The 18,606-nt window shown below is 38.2% G+C and overlaps 1 protein-coding gene across 1 annotated transcript in view; it reads right to left on the bottom strand.

The window, feature by feature from the left end:
- The window catches only part of Smc2 (structural maintenance of chromosomes 2), a 54,670-nt gene extending 36,753 nt beyond the window's left edge, over positions 1 to 17,917 (bottom strand). Inside the window, 9 exon segments of the mRNA XM_026380117.2 lie at positions 1,923 to 2,072; positions 9,636 to 9,869; positions 10,670 to 10,714; positions 10,893 to 11,003; positions 12,389 to 12,427; positions 13,812 to 13,934; positions 16,040 to 16,189; positions 16,751 to 16,980; positions 17,786 to 17,917. Coding sequence (XP_026235902.1) covers positions 1,923 to 2,072; positions 9,636 to 9,869; positions 10,670 to 10,714; positions 10,893 to 11,003; positions 12,389 to 12,427; positions 13,812 to 13,934; positions 16,040 to 16,189; positions 16,751 to 16,918 — 1,020 coding nt within the window. The 5' untranslated portion in view covers positions 16,919 to 16,980; positions 17,786 to 17,917.
- Between the last annotated feature and the right edge of the window lie 689 nt (positions 17,918 to 18,606).

Here is an 18,606-nt window from a genome sequence, read left to right as displayed (position 1 = left end):
AGTTCACAATAAATTCTAGGCTTTTGTTGTCCACTGCTGACTATCCATAAGCAATAAACAAACCTCATGTAGTATTTTGTGTATGAGGGTGTTCTTTCAGGACTCAGACAAGCTGATAAGTAGTGCACAGCCTGCTTCTTCACAGCGTTCAGGGAAATAGTTAAGTCTAGTTTAGATTTGGAAGGCATCAACTTGTAGACAATGTCTAGGCTAAAATGAGACTGTAAGAAGTAAAGATGTCTGTACTCCAGGCTGTGGCATGCTAACATTGAGAGATCAATAAGAATAAAAAGATACAGAAAAGGAGATGAAAGAGGAACAATCAGTATATCTATCTGAAACTTAAGGGCCTGGCAAAATTAAAGAAAAATCAGCCAAATCAAGGCAAGTCCACATATTTAGCGCTTTATTAGCCTGATTAGAAAAGGAAATAATGAACTGATTTCAGCTACTGGAAGCCAAAACAGAAATGCTATGTCACACATTCATACTGCTTTGACAGTTTGTCTAAATTTTTATCCCCGTGTTTCTTAAGTTGATAATTGTATTTACATGAAGTAATACCTAATATTACAATAAAAATATTTTATTTTCAAATAAGTTAATTCTTTCCCATAGGAAAGGCAAATCATACTTTCACTGAGACAACAGAATCACACTTAAGAGAACTTCCAAAAGCTCTATCACACACTTATTCATCTGCCTGCATGATAGTACATACTGACTCTTCTTCTGTCTGGGAATGACCTATTTCTGCCCCTTGCAAAGGCTACCTGTTCCAACTGCACACCAGTTTTTATCCTACTCTCACCTACTAAGGGAGCTTGTTTTAAGAATTTAACAATTTCTCTCTCCTGAATCACCAATGTTGCTTTGACTACCAAATTTTTTCCCATCAATGTATAATTTATTCTTTATAAAATCAAGCCCAAAAAAGCTTACTTCTATATTACCCTTCAGTAAGCTCCTTCTTTATCCTTTTCAGAAAATTTTTCAAGAGTTTTCTATATCCATACATGTATTTTTCTGCTGTCATTTTGTGGGAGTATGAACACACTCTATCAGGATCTCAGGGCTATTTCTCCTTGAAATATTTTTTCACTTGGGCTGTAGGTCAACTTATCAACTGGCATGATTTTCTTTGTATCTTCTCCATTCTTTGCTCACTCTTCCTCATGTACCCCAACTTACATGTTGAATTAGTGCACTGCCTGAAGTTTAAACTTCTTTTTTTTTTTTTTTTTTAATATTTATTTTTTAGTTTTCGGTGGACACAACATCTTTGTTTGTATGTGGTGCTGAGGATTGAACCCGGGCTGCACACATGCCAGGCGAGCACGCTACCGCTAGAGCCACATCCCCAGCCCAAACTTCTTATCTATACGCATACCTTTGATAGTTTTATCCTGTCTTATGAATTTTAATATCACTTAGATACTAATGATGCCCAAATCTGTATTTGTCTGGATTAATATTCATATATTTTACTACCTAATCAACATCACCACTCAAGATTTCTAACAGGAAATCTCAAGCCTTTTATGCTCACTTATTTTCCTCATGTAAACCTGTTCTTTCTGTTCTCCACCGTGGCTAATGGCAACTTCATACTTTCATAGCTAGCCAATTTAAAATACCACATTATGTCCTCCTTCCCCTAAACTCCAAACTTTCTCCTCTACTTTGATATTTTTTCCACATCAGTTACTGCTACATAACGTGCTATATATTTTACTTACTTATTTCATTACAATCATTTTCCCAAATAGACCCACAAGGCTGAGAATTTTAACCATTTTTATCACTAGTATATCTCCAGTTCAAACAATTATTTTTAGCTCATAGTAGACACTAAATATTAACACAATTAATAAATATACATTAGAATTATATTAAAGCTTTTTTTTTTTTTTTTTGCTTACCTCAATCATATTTTTTTCTAGCTCCTTGTGTTTGTTTTCTTCACTTGCCAGATTTTTCTTCTTGAGGTCAAATGCACTTTGAGATTTAGTATTAACCCGTTGAGCCTCTGCAAGAGCATCTTCTAAAGATCGGAGTACACCTCCAACTTCCTATAATCAAATAAACACAACTGAAATTACTTAAAATATATTCATCCTTTAATTTTCTTGTATTTCTATATAAAATACTTATTATATAAGCCATTTTATTATCCTACATTAAGAACAATGCGAGCAGGGCCCGGAGAGCCAGGCCAACTGATTCGCGTGGCCTGCCCTGCGGCTACAGAAGGCGTGGCGCCTCAGTGAAGCCATTAATTGGCAAGCAGGGAAGTTAGGGAAGGCCATTAGGTGGAATCCCACCAACCAAGCCCACACGGACCCTTGGGCCGAGCACGGGTTCTCAGAAGGGGAAGGAAGCGGTACAGTCCCATCCCCCACAGCGGACACCCCGCCGAGGCAGTCAGCGGCCAGCATCCGGGAAAGCTGAAGGATACACCGCCACTCTCCTTCAGAGTGCGACATCAAAACAGGTCGGTGTCATTCAGCTCACCCCCCAGACAGCGGGAATTCGCATAAAATCTCTCCTAGGCTTGCCGGGAGAGGGAGTATCAAGCTGAACCTCCATACAGTCTAGGGGGAAACCAGAGACACCTGACCTCCAACCCCTCCTCCCAGTAGCAGCCAAAAGGAAACCTGGCTAGCCAGCGCTGGGGGAGGGGCAAGCAGAAAAAATCAAAGTGATAGAGTGCCAGGGATCCCAGCAGCCTGCAGCAGGGCCCGGAGAGCCAGGCCAACTGATTCGCGTGGCCTGCCCTGCGGCTACAGAAGGCGTGGCGCCTCAGTGAAGCCATTAATTGGCAAGCAGGGAGGTTAGGGAAGGCCATTAGGTGGAATCCCACCAGCCAAGCCCACACGGACCCTTGGGCCGAGCACGGGTTCTCAGAAGGGGAAGGAAGCGGTACAGTCCCATCCCCCACAGCGGACACCCCGCCGAGGCAGTCAGCGGCCAGCATCCGGGAAAGCTGAAGGATACACCGCCACTCTCCTTCAGAGTGCGACATCAAAACAGGTCGGTGTCATTCAGCTCACCCCCCAGACAGCGGGAATTCGCATAAAATCTCTCCTAGGCTTGCCGGGAGAGGGAGTATCAAGCTGAGCCTCCATACAGGCCAGGGGGAAACCAGAGACACCTGACCTCCAACCCCTCCTCCCAGTAGCAGCCAAAAGGAAACCTGGCTAGCCAGCGCTGGGGGAGGGGCAAGCAGAAAAAATCAAAGTGATAGAGTGCCAGGGATCCCAGCAGCCTGCAGCAGGGCCCCGGAGATCCAGGCCAACTGATTCGCGTGGCCTGCCCTGTGGCTACAGAAGGCGTGGCGCCTCAGTGAAGCCATTAATTGGCAAGCAGGGAGGTTAGGGAAGGCCATTAGGTGGAATCCCACCAGCCAAGCCCACACGGACCCTTGGGCCGAGCACGGGTTCTCAGAAGGGGAAGGAAGCGGTACAGTCCCATCCCCCACAGCGGACACTCCACCGAGGCAGTCAGCGGCCAGCATCCGGGAAAGCTGAAGGATACACCGCCACTCTCCTTCAGAGTGCAACATCAAAACAGCGGACACTCCATCCAGGCAGTCAGTGGACACCATCCGGGAAAGCTGAAGAATACACCACCACTCTCCAACAGCTTGCAACATCAAAACAGCCAGCAGCAGGACCCCGGAGATCCAGGCCAACTGATTCGCGCGGCCTGCCCCGCAGCTACAGAAGGTGTGGCGCCTCAGAGAAGCCATTAATTAGCAAGCAGGGAGGTTAGGGACTGCCATTAGGTGGAATCCCGCCAGCCAAGCCCACCGCCCACGCCCGGAACAGGCCCAGCGATCTGCCAGCATTGTAGTCACGACACCCCAATTGGAATAGGGACAGAGCAGAGCCGCCTTCCACTCCCGGAACAGGCCCAGAGAGCCGCCAGCGTGGTAGACACGTCACCCCAATTGGAGTAGGGGCACAGCCGCCGCCCGCACCTGCAAGGGAGACTTTTCAAGTATACAAGAGCAACATAAATAAATAGGGGGTAAATTTCAAAACACAACAGTTGCACCAAGGAGAAAGAAACGCGAGCAGTATGAAAAGACAAGGAAAGAAAGGTCCACAAGCAATGCAGGTCAACTCAACTTTAGAAGAGGTAATAGCTGCAACAGATGGAATATCAGATAAAGAGTTCAGGATATATATGCTTCAGATGATCTGGAGTCTCAAGGAAGACATGAGACAGCAAAATCAGACAATGAAAGATCACATTGACAAACAAATCCAGGAAGTAAAAGATCAATTTCACAGGGAGATAGAGGTAATAAAAAACAAACAAATTGAAATTCTAGAAATGCAGGAAACAATAAACCAACTTAAAAACTCAATTGAGAATACTACCAGCAGAGTAGATCACTTAGAAGAGAGAACATCAGACAATGAAGACAAAGTATTTCAACTGGAAAAGAACATAGACAGCTCAGCAAGTCTGCTAAGAAACCATGAGCAGAACATCCAAGAATTATGGGACAATATCAAAAGACCAAATTTAAGAGTCATTGGGATACAGGAAGGCACAGAGCTCCATTCAAAAGGAATAAACAGTCTATTCAGTGAAATAATACGAGAAAACTTCCCAGAATTGAAGATTGAGACAGAATCCCAAATCCTAGAAGCCTACAGGACGCCGAATGTGCAAAATCATAAGAGATCCACACCTAGACACATTATAATGAAGATGTCCAACATACAGAATAAGGAGAGAATTTTAAAAGCTGCAAGAGAAAGAAAGCAGATTACATTTAGGGGTAAACCAATCAGGATAACAGCTGATCTCTCAACACAGACTCTGAAAGCTAGAAGATCCTGGAATAACATATTTCAAACACTGAAAGACAATGGGCTCCAACCAAGAATCGTGTATCCGGCGAAATTAAGCTTCAGGTTAGAAGATGAAATTAAAACCTTCCACAATAAACAAAAGTTAAAAGAATTCGCAGCTAGAAAACCATCTCTTCAAAAAATCCTTGGCAAAACATTACAGGAAGAGGAAATGGAAAACAACATTGAAAACCAACAATGGGAGGTAGGACAGTAAAGGGGGGAAAGTAGTCAAAGAGGATAACAAATCAGGTTTAGTAACATCAATAAACAAATATGGATAGAAGAACAAACCATATCTCAATAATAACCCTAAATGTTAATGGCTTAAACTCACCAATTAAGAGACATAGGCTAGTAGAATGGATCAAAAAACAAGACCCAACAATATGCTGTCTACAGGAGACGCATTTGATAGGAAAAGATATACATAGACTGAAGGTGAAAGGTTGGGAAAAATCATATCACTCATATGGACCGCGGAAACAAGCAGGAGTGTCCATACTCATATCTAATAAAATAGATTTCAAGCCAAAGCTAATCAAAAGGGATATAGAAGGACACTTCATACTGCTCAAGGGAACCATACACCAACAAGACATAACAATCATAAATATATATGCCCCAAATAATGGTGCAGCTGTATTCATCAAGCAAACTCTTCTCAAGTTCAAGAGTCTAATAGACCAACATACAATAATCATGGGAGACTTCAACACACCTCTCTCACCACTGGACAGATCTTCCAAACAAAAGTTAAATAAGGAAACTATAGAACTCAATAACACAATTAACAACCTAGACTTAATTGACATATACAGACTATACCACCCAACATCAAGTAGCTACACTTTTTTCTCAGCAGCACATGGAACCTTCTCAAAAATAGACCATATACTATGTCACAGGGCAACTCTTAGACAATACAAAGGGGTAGAGATAATACCATGCATCTTATCTGATCATAATGGAATGAAACTGAAAATCAATGATAAAAGAAGAAAGGAAAAAGCAAGCATCACCTGGAGAATGAACAATAGGTTGCTGAGTGATCAATGGGTTTTAGAAGACATCAAGGAGGAAATTAAAAAATTCCTAGAGTTAAATGAAAACACAGACACAACATATCGGAATCTATGGGACACATTGAAAGCAGTTCTAAGAGGAAAATTCATTGCTTGGAGTTCATTCCTCAAAAAAAGAAAAAACCAACAAATAAATGATCTCATACTTCATCTCAAAATCCTAGAAAAAGAAGAGCAAAACAACAGCAAAAGAAGTCGAAGGCAAGAAATAATTAAAATCAGAGCTGAAATTAATGAAATTGAAACAAAAGAAACAATTGAAAAAATTGACAAAACTAAAAGCTGGTTCTTTGAAAAAATAAATAAAATTGACAGACCCTTAGCCATGCTAACGAAGAGAAGAAGAGAGAGAACCCAAATTACTAGCATACGGGATGAAAAAGACAATATCACAACAGACACTTCAGAAATACAGAAGATAATCAGAAATTACTTTGAATCCTTATACTCCAATAAAATAGAAGATAGTGAAGGCATAGATAAATTCCTTGAGTCCTATGATCTGCCCAGATTGAGCCAGGAGGATATAGACAACCTAAACAGACCAATAACAATAGAGGAAATAGAAGAAACCATCAAAAGACTACCAACTAAGAAAAGCCCAGGACCGGATGGGTATACAGCAGAGTTTTACAAAACCTTTAAAGAGGAACTAACACCAATACTTTTCAAGCTATTTCAGGAAATAGAAAAAGAGGGAGAACTTCCAAATTCATTCTACGAGGCCAACATCACCCTGATTCCGAAACCAGACAAAGACACATCAAAGAAGGAAAACTACAGACCAATATCTCTAATGAACCTTGACGCAAAAATCCTCAATAAAATTCTGGCGAATCGGATTCAAATACATATCAAAAAAATTATACATCATGATCAAGTAGGATTCATCCCTGGGATGCAAGGCTGGTTTAATATACGGAAATCAATAAATGTTATTCACCACATCAATAGACTTAAAAATAAGAACCATATGATCATCTCAATAGATGCAGAAAAAGCATTTGACAAAGTACAGCATCCCTTTATGTTCAAAACGCTAGAAAAATTAGGGATAACAGGATCATACCTCAACATTGTAAAAGCAATATATGATAAGCCACAGGCCAGCATCATTCTGAATGGAGAAAAATTGAAGGCATTCCCTCTAAGATCTGGTACAAGACAGGGATGCCCTCTCTCACCACTTCTGTTCAACATAGTCCTCGAAACACTGGCCAGAGCAATTAGACAGTCAAAAGAAATTAAAGGCATAAAAATAGGAAAAGAAGAACTTAAATTATCACTATTTGCAGATGATATGATTCTATACCTAGCAGACCCAAAAGGGTCTACAAAGAAGCTATTAGAGCTAATAAATGAATTCAGCAAAGTGGCAGGATATAAGATCAACACGCATAAATCAAAGGCGTTCCTGTATATGAGCGACAAATCCTCTGAAACGGAAATGAGGACAACTACTCCATTCACAATATCCCCCCAAAAAATAAAATACTTGGGAATCAACCTAACAAAAGAGGTGAAAGATTTATACAATGAAAATTACAGAACCCTAAAGAAAGACATAGAAGAAGACCTTAGAAGATGGAAAAACATACCCTGCTCATGGATAGGCAGAACTAACATCATCAAAATGGCGATATTACCAAAAGTTCTCTATAAGTTCAATGCAATGCCAATCAAAATCCCAACAGCATATCTTGTAGAAATAGATAAAAGAATCATGAAATTCATATGGAATAATAAAAGACCCAGAATAGCAAAAACAATACTAAGCAGGAAGTGTGAATCTGGCGGTATAGCGATACCAGACTTCAAACTATACTACAGAGCAATAGTAACAAAAACAGCATGGTACTGGTACCAAAACAGGCAGGTGGACCAATGGTACAGAATAGAGGACACAGCAACCAATCCACAAAACTACAACTATCTTATTTTTGATAAAGGGGCTAAAAGCATGCAATGGAGGAAGGATAGCATCTTCAACAAATGGTGCTGGGAAAACTGGAAATCCATTTGCACCAAAATGAATCTGAATCCCTATCTCTCGCCGTGCACAAAAGTTAACTCAAAATGGATCAAGGAGCTTGATATTAAATCTGAGACACGGCATCTGATAGAAGAAAAAGTTGGTTATGATCTACACGCTGTGGGATCGGGCTCCAAATTCCTCAATAGGACACCCATAGCGCTAGAGTTAACAAATAGAATCAACAAATGGGACTTACTCAAACTAAAAAGTTTTTTCTCAGCAAAAGAAACAATAAGAGAGATAAATAGGGAGCCTACATCCTGGGAACAAATCTTTACTCCACACACTTCAGATAGAGCCCTAATAACCAGAATATACAAAGAACTCAAAAAATTAGACAATAAGATAACAAATAACCCAATCAATAAATGGGCCAAGGACATGAACAGACACTTCTCAGAGGAGGACATACAATCAATCAACAAGTACATGAAAAAATGCTCACCATCGCTAGCAGTCAGAGAAATGCAAATCAAAACTACCCTAAGATACCATCTCACTCCAGTAAGACTGGCAGCCTTTAGGAAGTCAAACAACAATAAGTGCTGGAGAGGATGCGGGGAAAAGGGCACTCTTGTTCATTGCTGGTGGGACTGCAAATTGGTGCAGCCAATTTGGAAAGCAGTATGGAGACTTCTCGGAAAGCTGGGAATGGAACCACCATTTGACCCAGCTATTCCCCTTCTCGGTCTATTCCCTAAAGCCCTAACAAGAGCATGCTACAGGGACACTGCTACATCGATGTTCATAGCAGCTCAATTCACGATAGCAAGACTGTGGAACCAGCCTAGATGCCCTTCAATAGATGAATGGATAAAAAAAATGTGGCATTTATACACTATGGAGTATTACTCTGCATTAAAAAATGACAAAATTATAGAATTTGGAGGGAAATGGATGGCATTAGAGCAGATTATGCTAAGTGAAGCTAGTCAATCTTTAAAAAACAAATACCAAATGACTCCTTTGATATAAGGGGTGTAAACAAGGACAGGGTAGGGACGAAGAGCTTGAGAAGAATATTTACAGTAAACAGGGATGAGAGGTGGGAGGGAAAGGGAGTGAGAAGGGAAATTGCATGGAACTGGAAGGCGATCCTCAGGGTTATACAAATTGTCATATAAGAGGTAAGGAGGGGTAAGTCAAGAGAATACAAATGGAAGACATGATCTACAGTAGAAGGGGTAGAGAGAGAAAAGGGGAGGGGAGGGGAGGGGAGGGGAGGGGGGATAGTAGACAATAGGACAGACAGCAGAATACATCAGACACTAGAAAGGCAATATGTCAATCAATGGAAGGGTAACTGATGTGATACAGCAATTTGTATACGGGGTAAAAGCGGGAGTTCATAATCCACTTGAATCAAACCGTGTAATATGATGTATTAAGAACTATGTAATGTTATGAACGACCAATAAAAAAAAAAAAAAAAAAAGAGATTTACAATCAAAAAAAAAAAAAAAAAAAAAAAAAAAAAAAAAAAAAAAAAGAACAATGCCTAATAAATCCTAAATAGCCACTAATAGTTAGACCCTGTTTCAGAATAAAAAATAAAAAGAGATGCAGATCTGGGTCAGTGGTTAAAAAAATCTTAAATGGTTATTGTACATTTTTTTCAGAGTAATTTAACAATTTATATGTTCCGACCTTATCTTTTCTTTTCTCCAATTCTTCTATTTCATGATTTAGTGCATTTATTTTTTTATCATTTTCAGACAATGCTTCTTGAAGTTTTACAACTTTATCCTGCATTTCTTTTAACTCCTCAGCTGAGCGCTCTTTAGTATCTTCAGCCAGTAAAAACTGATAAGCAATGTATAAACGACTCAAATGTTCTATTTCTCTTATTACTTTTTGATATTCCAAATAGGAAGATCTTTCCTGAAAGAGAAATCAGAATAATTCAAAATTCATAATTTTCAAAACAAACTTGGAAAGAATCAAACTACAGCATCATGTTTCAAATTTCTCATTACATGATATGATAAATTTTTGTCTTAAATGATCATGGCATTTTAGTTTTAGGAAATTTTAAATAATATCAAAACTCTTGCCTTTTTAGATAGCTTTATACCATTTCTAATGAATTCCATGTGACCTATTTTTTTAATATAACATGAGACAATTGGAATTAACAAGGAAATATGGACATATGGTTCAAAAACTGGCAGTAATAAGAATTCTATACACAATCTAGAAATTCATCAAGTGATACATAGTTAAGTACCTAATGTGCAGATGAAGAAACAAATTCTGAGTGGTTAAATGGCCTGTTCATATTAACAGATATCGAAAGATTATCCATATCAAGGGGATACCTTCAAGATCATAATTTTTCAGTTTTTCCAGTATCGATTATGTAAGTTCTACTTTACAGTACTATAGTACTACATTTAATTATCCAGGAAAATCGCACTTACTCCTCTTTAATAAAACATTAAAATCTAGCATATCATTTTCCAATGCAATGGAAGATTATTGTCCAAAATCATGACTTAAGAGATGCAGAATACATACTTTCTACAAGCAGAGGCTGTTATGGAGCACTTAAATTCCTTATTTCTTCTCAAGGAAAATCCCCAAGAAACAGTATACACTTCATCCCTATTTGCCTAATTTTGGATACATCACCAATTGTAAGAAACATTCTAACTGGCTCTCCTTATACACAAAATACATACCTCTTTTAATTTTTGAATGGTTGGAGTAATCTCTTCTTCGAGTATCTGAAAAACAGAGGAATATCAGTATTTTCAGTTTGTCAAATACCATTTAACAAAACTTTAAAAAGTAGACTGGAACACTGAAAAACTGATTAGAAAAAAATATTTCCCTCTTTACAGCAGAAACTCCAAATGCAAAAGGGTACTCTTTTCCAAAAATGTTTTATACAAATTTAATTACCGTCTTAATTTCTTTCAGCTTAGCCTCCTTTTTTTCTATAGTTTTCTGGGCAGCTATTTTTTTGTATTCATACATTCTTGTTCCAGCTGCTTCTTCAATCATAGATAAAATCTGGAATGACAATAATAATAATGTCATAAGAGCCCCAAACAATGCATCTCACTGGAACTTAAATTAATTATATCATTTGCAGACTGACCTCCCTAAGCATCTTACCAAAATAAGAGCTTAAAAAGATCATAAGCTATCAGATAAAAATGTAACTATTAACCACAACTCTTCTATTCAAGAAACATTTCTGGCCTCACTCCTATTCTAAAGTCAAACCTGCTATACACTAAGTTTCCAAGGTTTCTCTCTTCTGAAATTGAAGCCAATAATTCCTCCTTTTCCTTTCAATTACACACTTAAAAAAAGTAAAAAATAAAAGAACACCCCTTTCTTCTTTCATTTTAGGAAGTTTCTATTGAAAATTTTTTAAAGTCAGACTTCAGCTACTTTGCCAACAAGCCTGAAGTATGGCACAACATTAGCCTTCCAATTGTGGCACATGTGTTAACGACTACTACATATAACGTAATTTCCTCTGTGCTTCAATTCTTGCCTCCAGAGTACTGACAATGTCTCACAGCAGCCTTGAGAATTAAACAAAACAATGCTGTGAAAAGCACAGTGAAAAAGGAAAATATGAATCAATCATAATTTTATAAGATGGCAATTTTCCTGGAACATGCTACATAACATATATTTCATAGATTTCAAATTAGCAATTTTACCCCTCAGCTGTTATCTATGGAAAATAAGCATGTCCTGTACTCAAATAGACTAGTATTATCAATTATCCATCTTACTGGCTCTTCTCAATAAAAAAAAAAAAAAAAAATCTGAAAAGCCTTTGTTCATATATATATAATATTCATTCCTTCACACCAACTGTTTCAAGGTGGTTCCAAGAGAAAATTAAGTCTCAGTGCCCTAAATAACCTATTCTACAAAATGAACTAATTGCAAATTAATCTTTTTTCTTAAGCTTTTCTTTTTTTTGGGGGGGGGGGGTTACGAGGGATTAAATTCAGGGGCACTCAACCACTGAGCCACATCCCCAGCCCATTTTGTATTTTATTCAGAGACAGGGTCTCAATGAGTTACTAAGCACCTTGCCACTGCTGAGGCTGGCTTTGAACTTGTGATCTGTCTACCTCAGCCTCCTCCTAAGTCGCTAGGATGACAGCCATGCACCACCATGTCTGGCTCTTTCTTAAGCTTTTCTATAGTATTAATCCTGACATGGAAGATGAATTGAGCAAGGTTGCTTTATGCTGTCAAAACTCTTTTAATATTGAGTACAGTGCTAAATATTCAACAAACAACTTCCTTTATAATCACTAAACAATGTTTCCAAGAATTTTAATGCATAAAATTATTTTTAAATTTTGTCTCCTAGAAGATTGAAACAATAGCTATAATTAATTACTACCCACAAATGGTACTTTTACCTCAGGAGGCTTCATATTCAATACTTTTGTAATTCGACCCTGAAAATAAAATGACAAAATTACTACAATACTAACAAATTATAAAATGTGAACTAATGGCATTCAATATTTATCTGTAGGGGGGCTTCTTTATATCTCAATATACCAAATAAGGAGGTATTTTTTCATGAAAAGATGTTACTTTTGTTAGGCATGACACTAAAGGAACTTTATAATTCTAGAATTTTAAAAATGTGCTATTGTGGAATATTATATTATCAGTGATACAAATTACCTGAGTTATTATATGATACAACTAAATTAACTAAAAATTAACTGAAACACAGTTAATTCAGTTTGTTTCACAGTTAATTCATTTCTGAGATAGTTAATATTAAAATTATAGGAGTATACAATTCTACAACAGATTAAGTATGTATATAGATTTTAGCAGAGTTGTGAACGTTTCTAGATTTTTTGATAGCCCTCACTAAATATACAACAAACCTGTACACCTCAAACAGAATATTTTATTTCAATGCCAGAACATTAAATCTGTTCATTACTAAAAGCAAACAAAACAAAAATCTGCACATCCAGTTCTCCCAGAATTGAATTTGTTAGGATACATATTCACAAGAAATAAATTTTCAGTCTTGAAGCTAATATGTAATGAAAATATTTTTATTTTGGTCTACAGTTTGAATATATTCCCCAAAGTTTGTGTGTTGGAAACTTATTCCCTTAAGCAACCCAGTGTTTAGAGGTAGGATGTATTAAGAAATAATTATGTCATACTTTATTTTCTACTATGTTCTTATGAAGGAATAAATGATGTTGGGAGGATGATACAACCCTCACCAGAGGCCTGTGCCATGCTCTTGGACTTCCCAAATAAATTTATATTGTTTATAAATTATCCAGTCTATAGTATTGGTACAGCAACATAAAATGGACAAACACATGGTTCCATTAGGGTCCTGCCAGTGACCTTACTAGGACGCTCTCAAAAGACAGCTAGATTTCAAGTGAAACGTTAAGTGCAAGATAGTATCAGCCTTATTTTTCATTTACATGAGTTTCTAAACAGAAAAATTATTCAGATTTTTATACCATAAATATTAAGATGCTTTAACCCAATAACTTAAAAATACACAATGATAGCATTTCTACCATTAGAGCTATTGTCCTTAGAGTAATAAAATAAGTCAAGAAAAATAATTTCTAGACATTCTTTAAAATTCAAATGTCCATAGTATGGTAGAAAACATCATTAACAATTAACTAACTGTATTTCTTAAAAGGTGCCCAAACACAGTAAATAACAATTCTAAAAATGGAAATAAAAACAATAAACACAAATAAAAAAAGAAAGGCACATCTGTTGCAATAGTTAAAAATAGTAAAACCATTATGAAAGACATAAGGACCACAAACAAAATACCTGCATGATGAGAAAGTGAGGGTTATTAACATTCAAACCAACAGAACAGAAGAGATCCTGTACTCTGGTGTTGTTTGCATTCACTCCATTGATTAAATATTTATTTCTGCCACCAATAACCACCTAAAAACGAAGCATTTTTAAAAACATAAATGTATATACCCAACTTTTTCTAAAATGATAAATTACAAATATTACCTTACATTTATTTGTTCTATCCAATTAACAATAAACAAAATCAATCCCAAGTAAATGGTTGAAAAGTGTGTCATGGTCAAAACAATTACTAACTATATTCAGAACAACTAGATTCTAATTCGGGGAATTTTGCTAACTATCTATGTAATCATGCACAATTCTCTTAACCTCCCCTGCATTGAACTATCTCTAAGATCACTTCTACTTTTATGCTTCCATGAAAGTATAAAACATGCTTTCTTTTCCTGGTCTTCCTTCTGTTTCACACTCAAAGGTGAACTCCTCTTCCTCTACTTTTCAAAGGGAAAAGAAGTCAGATACTTTTAAAAGCTATACAAGTGGTTTGGCATCATTTTCTGACAAAATTTTAAAAGGAATTAAGACATGTATTTTGGCCACTTAAAGACAGCCATGGAGCTTCAACATGGCTTCATTAAGAACAAGGCATGCCAGAAACTGGCTTGTTCATACTTTACCATAGCATTTAAATTGTTATGTTGGATATGATTGTTTCACCCCCTAGATACTGAGGCCTTTATTCAAGATCTTTATCTCATATTTCTTTCTGTATGTATACTCCAATGTATTCAAGAACATTCAGTACACATCAAGAAATTAATAAATACTGAATAAATGTTAATAAATATTAAATAAATGTCTTTCCTGACAGGATTGTTAGATTGATAGTACATATATTAATATATCTGAACAACAAACTGAGTATGCTTGCTCCTAAGTAATTTGGCAAGGACTTTAGGTAAATTTTGGTAAAGACATCTGAATGAGGACAGTTAAAATTAGGTAGATTAGTATTAAATTTAAGAACAGGGGCTGGGGATGTGGCTCAAGCGGTAGCGCGCTCGCCTGGCATGCGTGCGGCCCAGGTTCGATCCTCAGCACCACATACCAAAAAAGATGTTGTGTCCGCCGAGAACTAAAAAATAAAATATTAAAAATTCTCTCTCTCTCTCTCTCTCTCTCTCCTCTCTCTCTTAAAAAAAAAAAAAAAAAAAAAAAAGAACAATTCCAAAAGGGATATTATTTGATGAATGCCCAATAACAAAGTAAGATTCTGTCCCAATGTAGTCAATTTTTTTTTACTCATAGGCATTTATCAAAATAGAGGAGAGTATCTACCAGTGACATAGTTCTAAGATAGAGAATAAGTGTGAATTAATGGAATTTTAAAAAACAAAACTTTTGTTTTTAAGCACCAAGATTAAAGTACACAACTATAAGACAGTTTCACATTTCCATCAGATTTTTAAATAACTTTTTTTTAACAAGACTGGTCCAATGGGTTATTTTAGAAGATAGCAAGATCAGGTTTTTGGAGTATTTAAGTATATAGCCAGAAAGGATTGAAATATGGTTTACAATTCAGATATGGTTAAATTCTTATAATGGATGAAAGACTTTCCAGATCTCTTTCAATCCTCTTAGTTAATGGTGGAACTTGCATGATCAAAATTTTAATATCATTAAGAATCACATGACCTGGGATACTTTCTGAGAAACGCATCATTAGACAATTTTATCACTGTGCAAACTTCAGAGTGTACTAAACTAAGTCAGCTACATCATCATTAGGTTATATAATCTTATGGAACCACCATCACATATGCAGTTCATCACTGACTGACTTGAGGTTATGCAGTACATGACCTTATAAGGAAACTACTCTTAAGGACTTGATTCAGTATCGATGCATCAGTTTTGCTCATAAACCTTGTCTCCAACACTTTCTCTGGTATGGGGATTGTACCCAGGGGCATTTTACCTCTAAACCACATCCTCAACCCTTTTTTTACTTTGAGACAGGGTCTTGGTAAGCTGCTTAGGGCCTCACTAAGTTGCTGAGGCTGGTCTTGAACTTGCGATCCTCTTGCCTTAGCCTCCCAAGACACTGGTATTACAAGCATGCATTTCTGCACCTGGCTTGTCTCCAGAACTTTTTGCAGTTATATTGACAAGTAATGCATCAGACCACCAGAGTTCTTACGGTATCCAAATATTTAATAATCACTCACCTGCCTTGTTACTGTGATTTCATCATGAACTTCAAATCCTAAAGGACTTTGTTTTTTGTCAGAATTATCAAAGGTGATCGACACTGAGGCTTTGGTAATTCCAGCCTGCCCATTTTTGTAAACTAAATCTTGTAAATTAGAAGCCCGAACCTGTAACAAAAGAAAAAGTGTATCAACTACAAATCCCTATATTATAAAGCAGCACTACAGTTGGAAAACCCACTCATGAATAAGGATAGGCAGTAGCATACACCGGCAAGGAAAGGAAGGACAATGGGCAACAACTCAATGAGTGCCTTTCCTGATTGAACTCTTTGAACTTTCTAATTCATTCTTAACAAAAGTTAACTTGCAAGATTGAAGGGAAGACAGTGCCTATGAATTTCACTTGTCATTCAATCCATTAGTATGTCCTTAAAAGGCATTATAACACTAGAGGGGACAAACAGAGATTTTGGAGTGATACTGCCTTAAAGTCAAAATGCCTGAGTTTGGGTATTACTACCAAACACATTAAGCAATGCCTGAGTTTCCATTTTCTCTTCCAACAAAGTAATAATGCTTTCCTGAAGGGGCTTCACTAACATATGATATAATTCACATTAAGTAAAACAACGCAAATGAAGAAAACATTGGCAAGAGTCTCCAAAGTTGCGTGAGGATTCCCTTGCCAAACTTAAATTCACATAAATCAGAAAGTTTGCACTTTACCTGAGACAGGTTGGAGATTCCCAGCAAAAAGCAGATGGAGTCCAATATGTTGGACTTACCACTACCATTTAAACCAGTGATAGCATTGAAGAGGGGGTCAAAACCATTAACTTCAGTCCTCTGAGCATAGGATTTAAATCCCTCGAGAATGATTGATTTAATATGCATTTTCAATACCGTCTTGAGCCAGTAAACCTCTGTGATGCATCAAACAAACAACAAAACCAGATCTGTACAAAACAGAAATAACACCACTTAAGTGAACCGCAAATCTAGAGTTATAATGTGTGAGAGAAACTAAAACAGGTATGACAGGGTAACAGAAATAAAACAGCTGTCAAACCACCCTATCTGATAAAGGTATCATTCTCCTACTTTAAAAGATAGTTTCTACTTGGAAATTAAACCATTTAAGCTGTTAATGACCACTAGTACTTACTTTTACAGCTTGCCTTCCACTTTCATCATATTCTAACAAGGACTACTGATTCACATCCTTCACATCCCATTCTCTTTACCCACAACATACTTCTCTGATGGTGGCATGGTTCACTCTGCTCTTTACTGCCATCATGCACAAATATTACCTTGCTGGGTGGAGTCTTCCTATGTAAAAGAGCACCTCTACCCATCCTGTTTAGGCTTTCTTCTTCCTTCATAGCACTTACAGTTAACATTTAAAACAGCATTCGTTTACCCAACTAATCACAATTCAAGGTTCTGTAGCATGTTCGCCTAAGTCCATCACTGCATTTCCGAATAGTGTCTGACTCTGAGGGTCGGGAAAATCAACAAGTATTTACTTTAACAGGGTAGATAAATCTCGCATCTTCTAGCTTCTTGCTTTTACTCAGGTTGTTTCCTCTCCTCCCGACAGCTTTTTTCTGCACCTCCTAGCCCCATTCCAAGCCTAGATAGGAACCAGTCTTTATCCCTAATTATCGCTGTGGTCCCTTCTGGCCACTCGCCCTCCTCCTGCTCCATCTCCCCCCAGGATACCAGGCCGGGCCCAACCGGCCGCGCATACGCACCTACCTCGGCACTGCCTCAGGCCGCCTGTGCTTGGGGCGCCACCAAAACTCCCTCGGGTCACGAAGACGGAGAAAGGGGATAACCGCACCAGGCTTTGGATGCTATGAGGCAAACTCTACCATAGCAGGTACTATCCCAAAGCCTTTTACAGCACCCGCGCCGGAACTATTTAAGTCTTTGAATTTCGGCGCGAGCAAAGGACCCCATCTCTGCGGTTTATTTCCTCTGCTGGCGGCTAGGATCTGCCTGAATTTGGAGTTTCACCTTTTTCCTCCACTCGAATGATCAAAGTGACAGGGCGATAGGAAAGAGAATCTCGATAGTGGAATTTATGGCTCGTCAAAGTCGTTGAGCCCGGGAATTACAGGACAAGGAGGTGTATATTCACACCGGCGTCCGGCGCACTCTGGGCAGCCCCAAGCCTCTGCCTGGGGGCCTCATGCTTCTCCCGCCCCGCCCCGCCTCAGGCCCCTTCCGCCCCAAAGTTGCCTCCTGCAGACTCCGCCTTCTGCGAGCGGAGTTTAGCGGGATTCTGTAGTGCTTAAGTCTGAGAGCTGCGGCGCAGGAGAGTGAATCGTCTGTTGTCATTCTATGTTACAAGCCTTAGTTTCTCCTCCGATTGCTCAGCTTCTGGGAACAGGGAAGCTGTACTTTGTTGGGCCACGGAGGCGCTGATCTTTTCGGGCCTCTGGTTGACTTCTGAATGGCGAGCCTTTTCACCTGAACTTTCCAAGTCTCCTGGGGAATCCAGTGCTCACGGACTCGCTCTGAGCCCGGAAAAATTGTACGAGGCGGTAGTAGGTGCTAGGCCTACTGTTCATCTC

The sequence above is a fragment of the Urocitellus parryii genome, chromosome 4, assembly GCF_045843805.1.
Source record: "Urocitellus parryii isolate mUroPar1 chromosome 4, mUroPar1.hap1, whole genome shotgun sequence".
NCBI lineage: Eukaryota > Metazoa > Chordata > Mammalia > Rodentia > Sciuridae > Urocitellus > Urocitellus parryii.
This window is presented reverse-complemented; position numbering and strand designations above follow the sequence as displayed.